Here is a 17103-nt window from a genome sequence, read left to right on the forward strand (position 1 = left end):
TTTTCCAACCCAGCTGATTATATGATTTGGACTTCCATGCTGTGTGGTGTGAGATTTTCACACCAGTGTGAAGAAAAACTGCTTTAGGACTGTGATAGTCCATAGTGTTTATAAGCTGCTTAGGGCCTGGTTGTTGTTTTAAGGCAACACAATGTCTCCTCACACAATAAACCAAATGTTTTATCCAATATCCCCATCCAAGCTCTTAGTAACAGCCAGTGGAGAGGCACATTGCTCCAGTCTCATACACAGCTTCAGGGTCCAGAAAGAAGCATCAAGGAAGAAAGGAAGACACTTGGCAGAAGTTGTTTCAGATCAGTGCTGCTGCCAAGGTAGGACTGGAGGGAACACTCTCCTGTGCTCCCTTTTCTGAACACAGTGCTCTTTGCATCCCTCTTAGGTGCTAATAGGAACAGACTCAATTACCAACCTGCACAAACTGGAGCAAGTGTCTAGTGATGAAGGGATTGGGACCTTAGCAGAGAACCTTCTGGAGGCTCTGAGGGAACACCCAGAGGTGAACAAGAAGATCGACGCCGCCCGCAAGGAGACGCGTGCGGAGAAGAAGCGAATGGCCATGGCCATGAGGCAGAAGGCCTTGGGCACCCTGGGCATGACGGTAATGTCTGGGGCACTGACAGCAGAGCAGTGATCTCATGGGCTTTGCTTTCTGTCTGGCTAAAACTGCCACACAAGGGGTTGTAGGAAATGATTTATTGACACATGTACTGCAGAGCTCAAGCCTCAGTTGGCCTGTGCTGCCTGCAGAGTAAACATGGTTGCTAACAGCAGACTGGGAGTGGGGTGGGCATTGCAGTTCCAGGGCTGGGGATGCTGGTGGTCAGCATTCTGTTTGACTTGTCTGGGCTGTTCTCTCTTGCAGACAAATGAAAAGGGTCAGGTAGTGACCAAGACTGCGCTGCTTAAACAGATGGAGGAGCTGATAGAGGAACCAGGTCTGACCTGCTGCATCTGCAGAGAGGGATACAAGTTCCAGGTAAAGGGAGATGGAGGTTCCAGGTAAAGGGAGGTGAGGGTTCCAGGTAAAGGGAGATGAAGGATTCAGGTGAAGGGAGGTGAGGGATTCAGGTGAAGGGAGATGAGGGATCCAGGCAAAAAGAGATTTGCATATCCCTTTACCTGGATCTTCTTTTTCAGAGCCCTCTCACCAGCTGGTGGCACTTGCCCACTATGTGGCTGCACAAAGGTTGGGGCATTGGCACTGGGAAATCAGGAAATCTCAGGTTTGATTCTTGAGATCAGTAATTCCAGAGGAGTTGGGAAGTTGAAGTGTGTTTTCAGTGAAAGCTGGAAAAGTAGATGATCAGATTAACTTTGAGGTTGGGAGTGGAAATGTCAAACCAGCACAAAGTGTGAGCTGCTGCAGCAGTGAAGGAGATGTGAGCAGTTTAAGTTTGAGGTTGGGATTGGAAGAGGTTAAACCCCCTGCAGTGTGAGCTGCTGCAGCAGTGAAGGAGATGTGAGCAGTTTAAGTTTGAGGTTGGGATTGGAAGAGGTTAAACCCCCTGCAGTGTGAGCTGCTGCAGCAGTGAAGGAGATGTGAGCAGTTTAAGTTTGAGGTTGGGATTGGAAGAGGTTAAACCCCCTGCAGTGTGAGCTGCTGCAGCAGTGAGGGGTCTGTGCACAGCTGTGGTGTCATTGCAGCCTACCAAAGTCCTGGGCATTTACACCTTCACCAAACGTGTTGCCCTGGAGGAGTTTGAGAACAAGCCCCGAAAACAACAAGGATACAGCACAGTCTCTCACTTCAACATCGTCCACTACGACTGCCACCTTGCAGCTGTGAGGTATGTCCTGGTCTCAGGCTGGGCACTGGTGGCTGAAGTTCTTTTCCAAGGTGGTTTGGGATCGTGGCACTCAGCTGTAGGAATCAGAATGAGTTTGATTAGGAGTTGATCACTTTTTACAGCCAGAAGCTTCTCCTTGTGGTCTGCTTTAATATTGGTCAGGCCTGGCCACTGGCAAGCGAAGTCCATAATTTAAAGAAGCTGTGGAATAATCATTTTTGGGGATGTTTTCTCAGACCAAAGCTTGCATCCTTCTCACTTGCCTGGGTGTGGCTCTCTTTCCCCACACAGACTGGCTCGTGGCCGAGAGGAGTGGGAGAGTGCAGCCCTGCAGAATGCCAACACCAAGTGCAATGGGCTCCTGCCAGTCTGGGGACCTCACGTGCCAGAGTCTGCTTTTGCCACGTGCTTAGCAAGGTGAGTAGGAGAAGTTTCTTTTCCAGCTGTTTTGCATTTGGGTGAATGAGTCAGTACATTGCCACAGAGCTTTGCATGTTTAAAATCATGCAATCAAAGTTGGTGGCAGCTAGACCTTAGTAAACCTGAGCCATTTCAAGTTTCTATCATCATGAGTATATCTCCCAAAAAACATTCAGGTGTGTGTTTGGTTCTTGGCTTCATATAAGTAATTTCATGACCTCCTTAGCCCCAGTAACTCCTGAAGGTGCAGTGTTGATTCAGTTGTGGCCCAGTGACCCCCTGCTTTACAAAAGAAACCTGTCAGACACCAAAGGATTGGTGTAGATTCCCAAATGTCTGTTGGATGGCAGTGAGGCCTGGAGCAGATGGAGATCCTGTTGTCAGGATTCTGGTCCACCTCGTGCTAGGTTTGTACAGTCATGTCAGAAGTTTTTAACCTGAGGAAAAAATAGGTTTAGATTGGATATGAGGAAAAAATTCTTCCCTTGAGGGGGATGAGGCACTGGCCCAGGTTGCCCAGAGAAGCTGTGGCTGTCCCAACCCTGGAAGTGTTCCAGGCCACATTGGATGGAGCTTGGAGCAACCTGGGCTAGTGGGACGCGTCCCTGCCCATGGCTTTAAGGTCCTTCCAACCCAAACCAGTCTGGGGTTCTATGGAATCAGGAATGTTAACATCCTGAATGCATTTCCCATATCCCAAGCCCTGACCATGGGAAAACAGTATTGCTGAGTGTCTATGTGTCTGCAGATGGAATTGGATTTGCCAGAGTAAGCTGAGAGCCTCCCTTTGGGGAGGTTAATCCAAGGTAGCACTGGCTGCATTTTAATACCCTGTTCATTCTTTTAAAGCTCAGATTCTGTGGAAGAAGAAATCTGAGTCAAGTTTTTAATGAAACAACTCTTCCTGCTGCTTTCCAGGCACAACACATACCTCCAGGAGTGCACGGGGCAGAGAGAACCCACCTACCAGCTCAATGTCCATGACATCAAACTGCTCTTCCTCCGTTTTGCCATGGAGCAATCCTTCAGCATAGACACCGGGGGAGGAGGAAGGGAGAGCAACATCCACCTCATCCCCTACATCATCCACACGGTGCTCTACGTCCTCAACACGTGAGTACCTTTCTCTCAGCAACAACTCTGAGCCTCGGAAAGGTCTTTTAAGTGCTGCAGTCTGGGCTTTGTCATGGGTATGAGGCAAGAAAGATGGGAAATCACCGCACAAAAGTTTGAGGAGGAACTAAATTGCACATCTTAAGTAGGTTGTTAGGGATTTACATTGTTTGGAGGAAAGCGTTGCCGCCTGGACATGCAGGATAACAGGGAACCCATTGAGGAAAAGCAAGTGGGAATTAGCTTCTCTTTCCATTCGAGATGTAATTATTACCTCTGGGGTGAGCAACAGGGTTATTAGATGAAAGAAACACTGCCAGCTTCATTTTCTCCTGAGCAGACAGAAGAGACACTGTGAGGAAATAATTGTTAGTTGAAAACTATCTTTTTTTTTCCCACTATTCAAATCACACAGTTTTGTTTCCACCCTGGAGGGCTTAGGTCTATCAGATTTTCCTGGTATTTTTAATGCTTTGGCATGACACTGTGGCTCAGTACAGATCCATAGGCATCCAGATACTTTGGGATGCATGAGCTGGTCCTGAGCATGCAAAAATGGGATGTCCATGTATCTTATCTTTTGAGCAGTTAGATACCAGAAAGTAATACTAATTAGATAAGAGTATAAATATTTAAAATACACATCTACAACCAAGGTCACTCTGAATGCAGCACAGGGAAATATCTCTCACTTTCCTGCTGGAACTAATCAACTTTTTGGCTCTAATACAATTTGTCTATTGTTTTGAATACTATCTCCAGATCCCTGGGCTATTGTTACCCCAGTCCTTTGGGAGACAAAGAAATGAAGCTATTCTTTTCATCTCTTCAGGCTGTTTGCTGGCACCACAGAGAGTCATAAAATCATAGAATTTAGGGGTTGGAATGGACCTTACAGAACCCAGAACCCACTGGGCAGCTATGGAAAAATGTCATTTCCAGATGGATTTTTTTTTCAAAGACATATCAGTATTAAATGGAGAAAATTAAGAGCTACTAGTTTGCTACCAGCAATGAAAAGGTCCCACAACCCTGACCCAAGCAGCTTTATCTGCTAGGATGCTGCTTTATTTACAGGGAGAGAGTATCTCTCACTTAAAATCACTTAAAAATCAAGGGTCTTGCCTTGATGTGGTGAAGTGTGATGCACCTTCACAAAGCCTTCTGTAACACAGAGCTCACACAGTCAGTTCTGGGATGTCAGCACTCCTGAAGAGGCTGGAGCTAGGGGAGAGGAAAGAAATGATATAGATAAGCTTCCAGTAAGCACATTATCTTTTGGGGATTGAAATTGGCCTTTGTCTTCTCAGGGTTTGCTTTTGCAGTAGATGAATAATGAGATTGATTCAGGTGTGGCTGTAGGAGCTGCAGTCAAGTATGTAGTGTCAGACAGGAGGTGGCACAGCTTGAATACATGAACTGCCTGGTCTGGCTCCATTTTTTCCTCTAAAATAAGGAAAAATAGCTCTACAGTAGTGTTGTCTTCTACTGGGGCAATGCTGGCTGCCTTCAAACCTCTGTAGGGCCATGCACAGCTCCAAGGAAGATGAGTTTGCTGGGATTGTGTGCTCCACTGGGAGCACATGCTCATCCAGTGGGTGAATGTGGGGAGAAGCTGATGGTGCCCACTGGGAGCAAATCCCCAACCAGTGGGTGGATTTGGGGAGAAGCTGATGGTGCCCACTGGGAGCAAATCCCCAACCAGTGGGTGGATTTGGGGAGAAGCTGATGGTGCCCACTGGGAGCAAATCCCCAACCAGTGGGTGGATTTGGGGAGAAGCTGATGGTGCCCACTGGGAGCAAATCCCCAACCAGTGGGTGGATTTGGGGAGAAGCTGATGGTGCCCAAGGAGAAGCTGATGATGCACAGCTACCACTGCTTTTCCTAGGACTGCAGGACTCCTGGTCTCTAATGGAAGGTGTCCCTGCCCATAGCAGTGAGGGTTGGGACTGGGTGATCTTTAGGGTTTATTCCAGCCCCTTGACATCCTCTGATTCACTGGATACAGTACCCTAAAACTCCTGGGAAGCAGCAAATAACCTGTCAGAGCCAGAGCAGCTGCTGAAACTTTTGTTGTGTTTCAGAACTCGGGCAACTTCAAGGGAAGAGAAGAACCTGCAGAGCTTCCTGGAGCACCCCAAGGAGAAGTGGGTGGAGAGTGCCTACGAGGTGGATGGACCCCATTACTACACGGTGCTGGCACTGCACATCTCTCCCCCGGAGAAGTGGAAAGCCATGAGAGTGGAGATCCTCAAACGGCTCCTGGTCACCTCCCACGCGCGAGTGGTGTCACCAGGGGGAGCCAGCAGGTCAGCCAGCACCTCCCAGCTGTGCACAGCTGTGCTCCTGTCCCTGTCACACAGCCTCTCACAGCCCGTGGGGAGGGAAGGGAAGGAGTCTGTGTACAGCACCAGATGCTAACCCTTCTAGGGAGCTTTATACTCAGTGTTGCAGAGCTATTGAATCATCCCAGACTGATCTGGGTTGGAAGGGGCCTTAAAGGTCATCTCATTCCACCCTTTGCCATGGGCATAGACACCTCCCACCAGCCCAGGTTGCTCCAAGTCCCATCCAACCTGATCTTTAACACTTCCAGGGATGGAGCAGCCATAGCTGCTCTGGGAAATCCATTCCAGTACCTCATCACCCTCACATGGGGGAATTCCTTCCCAATATCCCATATCAGCCTGCCCTCTGGCAGTGGGAAGCCATTCTCCCTTGTCCTGTCCCTCCAGGCCCTTGTCCAAAGTCCCTCTCCAGCTCTCTTGGATCCCCTTTAGGCACTGGAAAGGGCTGTAAGGTCTCCCTGGAGCCTTCTCTTCTCCCAACTGACACACACACATCTCATTCCACATCCTGCCATGGGCAGGGACAACTTCCACTAGCTCAGATTGCTCCATCCCCCATCCAGCCTGGCCCTGAGAAGCTGCAGCCATATCCCAGTGCTGGTTTGAGCACCAGCATTCAATTCTGGATGTTGTCTGGAGAGGATCAGCTGCTGGGTAGAAACAATGATTTTCCTAGTTAAGAATCTTTTTCCCCCTATCTCAGGGAAGCACTGGAGTAACTCCTCAGTTACTGCTCAGTAACTCCTGCCATGTGCAGCCTCAGAGCTGTAGCACACTCCCTGCTTGCCTCCCCAAAGAAGCTCTTCCTGTGCTCTTTGATCAGTGCCTCAAGCCTCCCTCAAATAGCAAAATAGAAATAGAAATCAAATGCCATTGCTTTTAAAGAAGAAAGAAATCAATAGCAGCTGTCAGGCACTTGAAGCCCAGGAATAAGTGACTGTGCTGCCTGACAAAGGCCTATGTTTCCAGACAGGGAATTCCAGTTTCTGAAAGGATGATTTGGAATAGCTGTCATAATTAGGAATCAATTCATTATTATTCTAAGTCGCCTTAAAGGGCATTCTTATGCTGATGACATTAATTAGGTGTTTGATAAAGTCATTTCATTGTAGCTCCACACAACACAGCATGCAGCAATGCTCTTAGAGGCAGGAGAAGAGCCTTGAAAGGAGCTCCTCTATTGATTTCTCTGCTGGTTTCAAGCTCAGCCTATCTTCTGTCTCTTATTTCTACCACTCTGCCTGAATTCTGGGAAAAGGAGTTTAACAGATCCAGGAGATCATAGAATCATAGAATCAACCAGGTTGGAAAAGACCTCCAAGATCATCAAGTCCAACCCTACTGTGGTTACTAGCCCATGGCACTAAGTGCCACATCCAGTCTCAGCTTGAAAACCTCCGGGGATGGTGAATCCACCACCTCCCTGGGCAGCACATTCCAATGCCTGAGCACTCTCTCCAGAAAAAAAAATCTCTTCCTAATATCCAACCTAACCCTCCCCTGGCAGAGCTTGAGTCTGTGCCCTCTTGTCCTGCTGCTGGTTGCCTGGGAGAAGAGACCAACCTCCACCTGACTCCAACCTCCTGTCAGGGAGTTGCAGAGGGTGGGAAGGTCTTCCCTGAGCCTCCTCTTCTCCAGGAGGCTCAGGGGGTACCTTATCACCTGAATCCCAGAATTCAGGCAGATCTTAACCTGGAGGGCTGTTTTCCCAGGCTGCTTTCCATGTGGGTTGGGAAGGCTCTGGGTGGGTTTGCTGTTGGGTGTTTTTTAAACCCTCAGTAAATGATTGGGTTCCATCCTCAAACATTTGTGTAATAAAAGCATATTGAAACAGACATAGCAAGAAACTTGCAGCTTGAACCATCCAATCTTTGGAATTTCAGGGGAAAACACTCCGAAATAGTGCTCAGGAATTATGTCAAGGTTTATTCAAGGGCTTTCTTTAATCTCTGCAGACTAAGAGAGCACAAAGCCTTCTGCTGATAAAGCCTCTCCGAAATAGAAATGTGACAATTCTCATTTCCAAGCTCTGTGCTTATTTATTCTTGTGGAAAAGCAGGAAGAAGGCTATGGATGGTGAAACACTCTGCAGATAAGTGCCAATACCTTGGATTTGTAGGCTGAGGCAGGAGGAAGCCAATGGCTGTGACACCACAGTGATAGGTCTGCATGCAGAAGATTAAAATTAGCATTCCAGTTTGGATGGTATTGTCTGGGAGCAGCTCCATGCTGAGAACATTGGGGTGGGCTGAAGGTTAGAGAGGCTCAAGGACTCTCTTTGCAGGGAGAGATAGAGAGGAGTCACTGTAGGAACCAACAGGGTCAGGATCAACTCAGGAGCTGAAAAATCTGATAAATAAAGATGCAGAGATGCTCTGCATTCCTTGTGCTCAAGGCAGCAAATCCTGCCTGTCCCATGGTGAGGTGTCTATGCAGCTCCTCAGCTGGAGGAGTCAGTGTAAGGCAGATTTGGGGAGAATCTAGCCAAGAATGGCTTTTGTCTCTGCCAGGAGCTGTGGGATCACAGCTGTCTGCAAAACCAAAGGGTTTGATGCTCAGCACCTTCCATGTTTTGGAAACACTGTGTGTTTAAACCCAGAGGTAATTACCAGAGAGGATCAGAGTTCTGGGTTGATTCTTTTTTTTTTTTTTTTCCTCCTAAGTGTAATTTGCATTATATTCAGCTTCCAAAGAACTGAACCAAGTGTTCCTTGTTACTGAACCAGGAATTCTGCCTGGCAAAATCCTATAGCCATTTCTCATCTGGAGCTTGGGAGGAAAATACCCTTCTGATTTTATTTTTTTTTCCCTTTTGCTCCTATGACCTTTCTAAACTATTCCTGAGGGAAGTGAGGCTTCCCAAGTGTCCATGTCTGTCTCTCTGCTGGCAATCCCTGTGCAGCTGATGAGCTGAACCAGCTCACAGGAATGTGATGCAGCAGCTCTTACATGAAATAGCTGTTCCAGGAGGTAACTACCAGCCCTAACCCACAAGGGCCTTTTAGTTTTCAATTAAAGGAGCAGAGTCCAATTAGATCAGACCCAGTCACATAAAAGGAAAGTCTGTCTTGCAGTATTTGGGAGGTTGGAATTAGCCTCACTCTAAAGTTGCTGCTCTTCCCGTGGAAATTTAGTCACCTTTACTAATTGGTTTTCCCTTAAATAATTAAGCTGAGCTGCCCAGGCAGGCTGCCACCTACTAAGATGTCTGTTTTCAGGGCAGACACACAAATGGAGTCTTTAATAAGAGCAGCAAAATGCCTATTTCCCCCCAAAAAAAACCCCAACCTGTGGCAGATTGCACTTGGGCCATGGTCAGGCAATACCCTGTTGTCTTGCTGACTTGTAGTAGCTGAGCTGGTTCAAGATGCTTAAAAAAAAAAAAGGGTTTGTTTTTTGTTGTTTTTTTTTTTTGCTTCCTAAGCTTTTAAGTGCTGAGCAGGAAGCAGCATGTGATGGGGCAGATGTACCTGAGAAACACATGCAAGAAAATTCCAAACCCATTAGAGTTGCTGGCAGGAGGTTCCACCTTGCCAGAACCTGTTTGTGATTAATCCTGTAAACTTTGGGAGCTGTTATCCCAGCACAGCTCTGCACCTTTGGGAGCATTCCTTTAGCCAGGTGCTGGATTTCCAAAAGAAATCCTTTCATGGAGAGAGAATAACAAAGAAAATATTAAATGGAAATTCCTCCATTTCCTCAAGGACAAGAGATTTCCCTCAGAGTCTTGCAGAAAGGCTGTTGTGAGTTAGAAGCAAAATTGTGTTCTCTGATATGGACACTGTGTCTGAATCCTAGATTTAGTTATTCCTTCAGGAATCTGCTCTACTCCAAGCAGTGAATGGACAAACAAGGGCTGTAAGTTGTTTTTTCCTACTTTGCTGTTGACTTCCAACATAGCAATCCACTTCCCTCTGTGCTTGTTTTCTTCCTGGGAAAGAAGGTTTTATTGGCAAACCTGCTCTGGTTTCACCAGGCCCAGCTGGTAAAGTCAATTCCCAGCCTTGGGAATCATTGCAGAGAACTCTCAGGTGCCCAATGTTTGTTTCATGTCCAAGAGCACACAGCAAAGCTTCCTCAGAGCCATTCCCCTGTGTGTTATTGATGGGCTCTTTGGCTGTTTCAGCTTTCACTCTATTCATCAAATGGGTTACCAAAGCACAGGGAAGTGATTAACTCTAAGATTGATTTTATTATCTCCCCAGACTGGCAGATAAGACAGTGAAGGAGTATGCCACGTACCGCTCTGGGCTGCTCTTCTGGGCACTCGTAGATCTCATTTACAACATGTTCAAGGTAAGAAAATCAGGGTATTATAGAATGATAAGGGGTTGGAATGGAGCTTAGAGATGATCCAGCCCCAACCCCCTGCCCTGGGCAGGGACGCCTCCCACCAGAGCAGGTTGCTCAAGGCTTTAGCCAACCTGGCTGTGAACACTGCCAGGGTGGGGGCAGCCACAGCCTCCCTGGGCAACCTGGGACAGTGTCTCACCACCCTCACAAGGAAAAATGTCTTCCTAATATCTGAATTTCCCTCTTTCAACTTCTCCCCATTCCTCCTTGTCCTGTCCCTGCAGTTCCTAACAGAGTCCCTCTCCAGCTTCATCTGTAGCAGCTTTCTAAACCAAGAAGCTACTTGTGTTTGAATGCCAAGTTTGAAACCTCTTTTTCCAAGTTCCTTGTAAATGTAAAACTTCACAGAATCCCAGAATGGCCTGAGTTGGAAGGACCTTAAAGCTCATCTCATCCCACTCCTGCCATGGGCAGGGACACCTTCCACCAACCCAGGTTGCTCCAAGCCCTGTCTAGCCTGGTCTGGGACACTTCCAGGGATGGAGCAGCCACAGTTGCTCTTGGCAACCTGTGCCAGTGCCTCATCCCCCTCACAGGGAAGAATTCCTTCCTCCTACCTCTTTCTTCTTCCCCTTGTATGAGCACAAAGGCCTCAGGAGACCACCTGTCCTTATTGTACCCCTTGCAGTTCAGTAGCTGAAGAACTCAGAGACTTTTCCAGTTGGCAGCACTTCTGTACTGTGTGTTTGCTTGTTTTTCCTGTCCATTTTTCTCTCCATTCGTGCAAATAAGCACAGTCTGAGCTGTGCCAGGGAACAGGTTGGGTAAGGAAGGAAGTTTGGACATCCATCAGAAAGAAACCTGCAGCTTCCAAAAAGGATTCAGTCCTTAGGGTGAGAAAGTGCCTATGACCTTGTTTCATTCATGAAGTCACATATGGGGTAACTTTTTCTGTGTGACTTGTTTGCAAGAGGCTCAAGGGATACAAGTCCAGGAGCAATGGGAGAAGGCACCATGGTTTGCAGTTACTCTTCTAACTCATTCTTTTTTGACCTGATTTGGTGTCATTTCCCCCCTCAGAAGGTGCCTACCAGTAACACAGAGGGAGGCTGGTCCTACTCTCTTGCTGAGTTCATCCGACACAACGACATGCCAATACACGAAGCTGCAGACAAGGCCCTGAAAACCTTCCAGGAGGAGTTCATGCCAGTGGAAACGTTTTCTGAGTTTTTGGATGTGGCTGGTAAGTGCTTTCCCTTTTATAGGCTCCCTTGTGCAACTCGTGACTGCTGCTTGCTGGAGACAGCAGCATTCCTGACACTGCTGCAGCTTGTTTGGATGAGCCAGTGAGAGGAGAGACATCAGCACTCCAGCTATGGCCTAAACCATCTCAGTAACAGTTGGGACATGCTTTGAGCATCCCCAGGCAGGAAAATCTCTCCCACCTGATCCTGCAGTTCCTCCCTCTGCTCTGTTACACAGACATAGCACAGCTTGAAGCTGTTTTGGGGTGTAAGTGGTTGAAGGCTGATAAACTGTGACCATGCACTGGAGACAGCAGTTGGGAGCAGGCAGAGCTCCTGCTGAAGAGATTTTGGGATCCTCAGGAGATGCTGAAAACATGCAGAGAAGCTGCTTTTACTTCTGTCATGGGTTAGTGGTGCCTCAGGCCAGTCTCTTGCTGTCCAGTGTATGGAGCAGAGCAGGATCCCTGTAGCTGCACAAGTGCCATATGGATTCAATGTACACATTTCAGTCCCTTCTGCACATGCATCCAACAAGGCTTTATCCTCCTTGTGTTCAGACCTAAAATAACATTGCAGCTGTCATGAGTGACTTACACATGCCCTAGCACAAATCCCTCCTGTGGAGCAGGAGGAACAGCCTCATGGATCTAATTCTTAAATCTTGTCTTCTTTTGTTTCAAGGACTCTTATCAGAAATCAGTGATCCTGACAGTTTCCTCAAGGATCTTTTGAACTCCATCCCTTGAGCCACCAGCACAGAGAAGCATTGGGCAGAGACTACACTAGCTTGGCCTTCCACCCCTTTGTGTTCCTCCTTGTGCAGTCTGTCCCTTCCCTGAGGAGTGCTGCAGTTTTTTTTGTTGGGTTTATTTTTTTTTTGTTTGTTTTGGTTTCTTTTTTTTTATTTTCTACCATTTTTTTTCTTCTTGGAGTGATTTGGAATTTAGATTTGTTTTATCTTGTATTTCAGTGCTTCTATCTGTAAAGCCTTGTTGTATTCAAGCTGGTTGAAAGAACTTGTACAGAGAGGAATCCAAACCAGTGAATCTTAATGCTTTAGTGTGCACCTCTTTGAAGTTAAATAAATCGAACAAATGGGTAAGATGGGCTTGACTAGTACTTGAAACAGGCAGTAGCCTAAATGCCAAGTTCTCTCTCCCCTTCTCTTTCAGAGCTCCTTCTTTCAGGGCTCAGAGCTGTTGCTCTGTCCAGCCCTTAGTGTGGACAAGGAGCCACAGGAAGCAAAAAGCTCCCAGTGAGCAACCAGGCACTGACTGAGTAACTGTGCAGAGCAGGTTCCCTATGGGACATGAGCCTTAGGGACATGTGCCCTGCAAGGACAACATTTCCTTCCACCCTTCCTTCACCTGGGGGTGGGCAGGAGCTCCGTGTTCCCCTCTCAAGGCATGTTGCATATCACGGGGTCTGTCCTCACCTGCCTCTCCCCCAAGGCTGTATCCAAAGCAAGAGTGCACCTTGTGCCTCCGATGGTGACAGCATCCTCAGAGGGATCTACTCACATCAAACTTATCTTCTCTCTCTGATAAACCTTTCAGCTTCAGCCAAATGCATGTTCCAGAGCCCGTGCACACTGCTGGAGTTGGCCAGTGCCCTCCTGCTCGTCTGCATCGTGTGCATGGCCTGCCCTGAGCCACTGCTTCGAATACAGCCTTGTCCTTCCTCACCCACCTGTGCATGCTGGGGACTCCCCCTGACCACCAGTTCTGCTCTCCTGTAACCAGCTGACACGTGGTGGAATCTAATAAAGCTTTCCCTGTCTTCCTTGTCTCTGTTTGAACTTGAATTTCCGCAATCCTCTCTCTGTCCCAGCCCAGAAACAACAACTTTGGAGGCTGAAGAACTCATCAGTCGATTTGATGCTGTTTGTTGGTGTTGGCCACGTGTTAGGATTTGGCAATTAGCACAGGGATGAGGTTGTACTGGTTTTCTTCTCAGTTCTGGGGGTGCTGAGGCTGCACTGGTTTTCTTCTCAGTTCTGGGGGTGCTTATATCAGTCCTGGGGTTGCTGCTGTGGCAGAACTGAGTAGCAGATGTGGAGAGGTTTGGGTTAGTGTCCTGTCAGGGACTCGAGGCCTGGCAGTGGGTTGAGTAACTCTCTCTTGCCTTGTGGAGGTACAGGAGGGGCTGATGTGGAGTTTGTTCTTTAGTGCAGTGATACTGCTCCTCACCTGCCTTTGAGCCACATCAAAAAGCAAACACACCTTGTTTTAAGAGCACTGTAAAGCCAGACCTAACAGTCTTTTCTCCTGTAATGCTCCTCTGGGTGGATGCCCAAGTGTTGCTCACCCCAGCACTGCTAAAATCCTTGCGGAGTGGAAATAACCTTCCAAATCTGTGATTCCTGGAAGCAGCAGGGAACAGGTAACAAGAAACCAAGTTTTATGGCTGTGGTTCTGAAGGTTCTCACAATATGGTGCAAGGCTGAAACCACACCATGTGTCCAGTTGTTGGTGGTGTAACCTTGAGTGTGGTTAAGCTCCACATGAGAATTGTTAAGGAGACATGGAATGCTGTGAGGAACACCTGCTGCCTGCTAGCCTCCTCCATCCTGTCTTTGCTGGCAAAAAGAGATCATTTCCCCTTTGCCACAGCCTCAGTGTGCCAGACAGTTTAACTTTTGCTCTGCAGCTTTGCCTGGCAAAGGAAGGAGTTACACACCTTGGCAGTAGCTGTTTGCAGCTTTCCCAGTGAGGGAACATCAGCATAGCTCCAGTTTATGCTCCTGGAAATCCTGGTTTGCTCCACTTGTGCTGACACAGGTTTTCTGCCCAAACAGTCTCTGCCTTTGCAGGAACTGTTCAAGTTTCTACCAGCCAAATAATTCCTCTTCTAGCCATGAAATCGGATCAAGATCCTTTCCAGGATCTTTCGAGGAGCAGAATGTGATCATTTGTTCACCGATGTTGATACGACAATGAGGAGATGGGACCTTAAAGAAAAGTTATAAACTGTGTTCTTACAAGTACAGCTGCTCTTAGCTCCTCAGAGCTACTCTGAATGGGTTTGTAATGGCCCAGGGATGTGTTTTGGAAAACAAAGGCAGTGTATGGAGTGTCTCCCTGCCCAGAGCACAGGAGAGCTGTGATTTATGGACAAGCCAGAACTGAAAAGAAGGTGGAAACAGCCTGAGAAGGACTAAGGGCTGACAATAACAACCCCAGAAGACCTGGAGAGGGACAAGAACAAAAGGAAAATGTTTTGGAAAGTTGCAGCTGCTGCAGTACCACACACAGAGGCTCCTTCAACATCCTCTGTGCTGCACAAAGACAAAGAGCTCCAGGCTGCAAAATCCCCAGGACTGGGAAATTCAGCAAAGACTTTGGGGGAGTGTTACTGGTATTGGAAGTAAGAGAGGAGACAGCTGAGGGAGAATGGCTAAAGCAACTCAAACTGCTGAATCAAACCATGAGCTGAACAACAGAGACAACCTCCAAAAAAAATGAGTTTGTGTGCTTTTAGAAGATACTATTTGAGGGAAAAAGTCCTTTATGATGCACAAGAGCCACTGTGAGCTCTGAGCTTGCTTTGGACCTGACTCTGTGGGCAAGAACTTACCTGAGGTGATGTGACACTGCGATGGCTGTTCACACTGGGTCAGGCTCTGGTAATTGTTTACTAATTAATCTGGGAATGACACTCCCAGGGAGAAGAGGGCACCACCTTTGGCAGGAGCACTCTGGGCTGTCACACCTGCTGCAGGTGCCAAGGCCCCAGTGAGCCTGAATTCCCTGGGTGCTGCTGCCACTGCTCCTGCCATGGCACCAACCCCTCGGGCATGTGGTACCTGGACAAACCACCTGGCTGCTCTGTAAGGATGGGAAGCTTCACCTCCCTCCTCATATTCCATGATGGTTCCTTTGTCCTGCTGCCTTCTCCCTTTGTAATTCCCTTTCCCAAGGCAGCAGTGCCCTCCTGGAAGTGTTGCACAGCTGAGTGCTCTTTCCGACAGCTGTCTGATGGGATGGGAGCTTTCCTCTGCTGCTCCCAGCACTTCCCACTGCCTCTCCAGCCAAATTCCTCTCCCAGGTTTTGTCTCTCACTGCAATTGCCTGGAAGGATTTTCAAACAGCCAGTGGATTAGAGCTGCTGGGCATAAACACAGGGTGAGCTGCAATGTTTCAGCCTTGGACTTTTTCCGATGGGGGAGAAGTGATTTATGTCCCTGGATGTGTATCCATGCTGCTTGTTTTCCAGGCAGGGGAGGACACATGGATCGTGTCCATGCAGCAAGACCATGGTGGAGCCTTGAGATACACGGGTACATCTTGGGATTGCAGTCCCACAGCTCTGGCTGGAGTCCCCAGTGCTGATTTTGGCTGGTGAGCACCTTTCCAAGCAGGAAGGCCATTCCAGGCTCAGCCAGCCTTGTCCCTTCCATCCCTTTTTCAGGAATAACCTCTGGCCACACCATGAGCACGAGCTTGGCAGCACCTGCTGTGCAGTGTCTGCTCTGGCAGCAAAGCAAATACTCTAGAATTCCCTCCCTGCCTTACTTTCACCTTTTGGGTCACCTTTGTTTCCAGTTCAGGGTTTATTCCTTATCCATTTATACCCTTGGAGTTAAAGGACGGGACCAGATATCACCCAACCAGGTGAGTGAAAGAAATGAGTACAAAAAGCACCCAAGTCCACATTCCCAAGTGTAACCAGGCAAGTTTTGAGCTGTTCCATAGAACAATCACCCTAAGGAGCAGCTTTCCTAGCACATCCCAGACCTCTCGTGGTCCATGTGAGCTTGTTGAGCCACCCCTTGGGTCACGTTTCTGCTCCCTGCACTACCCCAGGTAAGAAAATCAATATTGGCCTTGACTTGTTTGCAGCACATTGCTGGGGCTCAGCTGGCTATGTTCTCACCCCAAGCAGGGATGATTCACAACTCACACGCAGGGAATCAAGGATCCAGGGGAAAAAACACACTGTGCAGCAACCAAGGACTGCTGGGAAAGGGGTTTAGGGGAGTGAAGCACAGAATCACTTCAGGGATGTCCTCTCAGTACATGGAGTAGCTGGGAGAAGTCAGCTGCAATCACCTGAGCCTCTAGGAATAGTTATTCCCTTGTTTCTTAGAGGGAAAAAGGTAATGATTAAACCCTAATTTGCAGATTTTTTTTGTGCCAGGATTGTTCCTACCCATTCACATCAACAGCTCAGCTCAGAACTGACTCTATCCCTTGTATCCAAATCCTGGAGATCAGCAGGGATTCCTCTCCCCATCCAGGAGACAGAAGTGCTGGTAGGAAGAGAAGCTTTTTGGTTAAAATGATGACTAAAGTGGTCCAAGTGCCATGGGGAGGGGCCCAAGCCCTTGTGCTGGGTTGTCACCCCAGGTAGTTTCCCCAAAGGGCAGCAGCCCATCCTGAGATGGGAAGCTTTCCGGGGGTGTGAGGAGCTCTGGCTGCTGCCTCTGGAAAGATTTTGTTTTCCTAGAACTTATTAAACCTTTATTAGAACAGGATCATCCTATGCTCAGTGCTGTTCCTGCATCCAGACTCTGGCACTGCAGGTCACAGATTTGGAGTGGGAGTTACAATCTCTCTCCTGCCCTGCAGGGATTTTCCCCTCATCCCACTGTTGCCACAGACCCAGGAAGACTCAGACATGTTCCCTGGTGCCTAATTCATGCAGCCAGGTGCTCTCCTGCCCCTTCCTTACCCCCGTGGAAGCATCAGGCACTTCACAGTGGATTTCCCACTCCAAAAAGCAGGGGCTTCCTTCTGGGAAGATGTCACCACCCTGACACTCCTCTGCCTGACTCAGCCTGGTCCCTTCCCTTCTAAAATATAAGCTACTTATAGGTGAATCATTACCTGAGCTGTGAGTGAACCCCAACCAAACTGGTGCAACCCTCCAGC

The 17103-nt window shown here is 48.1% G+C and overlaps 1 protein-coding gene across 1 annotated transcript; it reads left to right on the plus strand.

Moving 5' to 3' along the window:
* Nucleotides 1-379: 379 nt before the first annotated feature.
* LOC103809315 (E3 ubiquitin-protein ligase UBR4-like) lies at nt 380-12332 on the plus strand (the record flags this gene model as incomplete). The annotated part of the gene is given in 9 exon segments (XM_009082144.1): nt 380-619; nt 884-997; nt 1666-1808; nt 2100-2225; nt 3147-3341; nt 5427-5651; nt 9896-9986; nt 11064-11226; nt 11912-12332. Coding segments are annotated over 9 exon segments (1362 nt in total), but the record flags the coding sequence as incomplete, so codon positions are not given.
* Nucleotides 12333-17103: the final 4771 nt, after the last annotated feature.

Source organism: Acanthisitta chloris, unplaced genomic scaffold (assembly GCF_000695815.1).
Source record: "Acanthisitta chloris isolate BGI_N310 unplaced genomic scaffold, ASM69581v1 scaffold22979, whole genome shotgun sequence".
NCBI lineage: Eukaryota > Metazoa > Chordata > Aves > Passeriformes > Acanthisittidae > Acanthisitta > Acanthisitta chloris.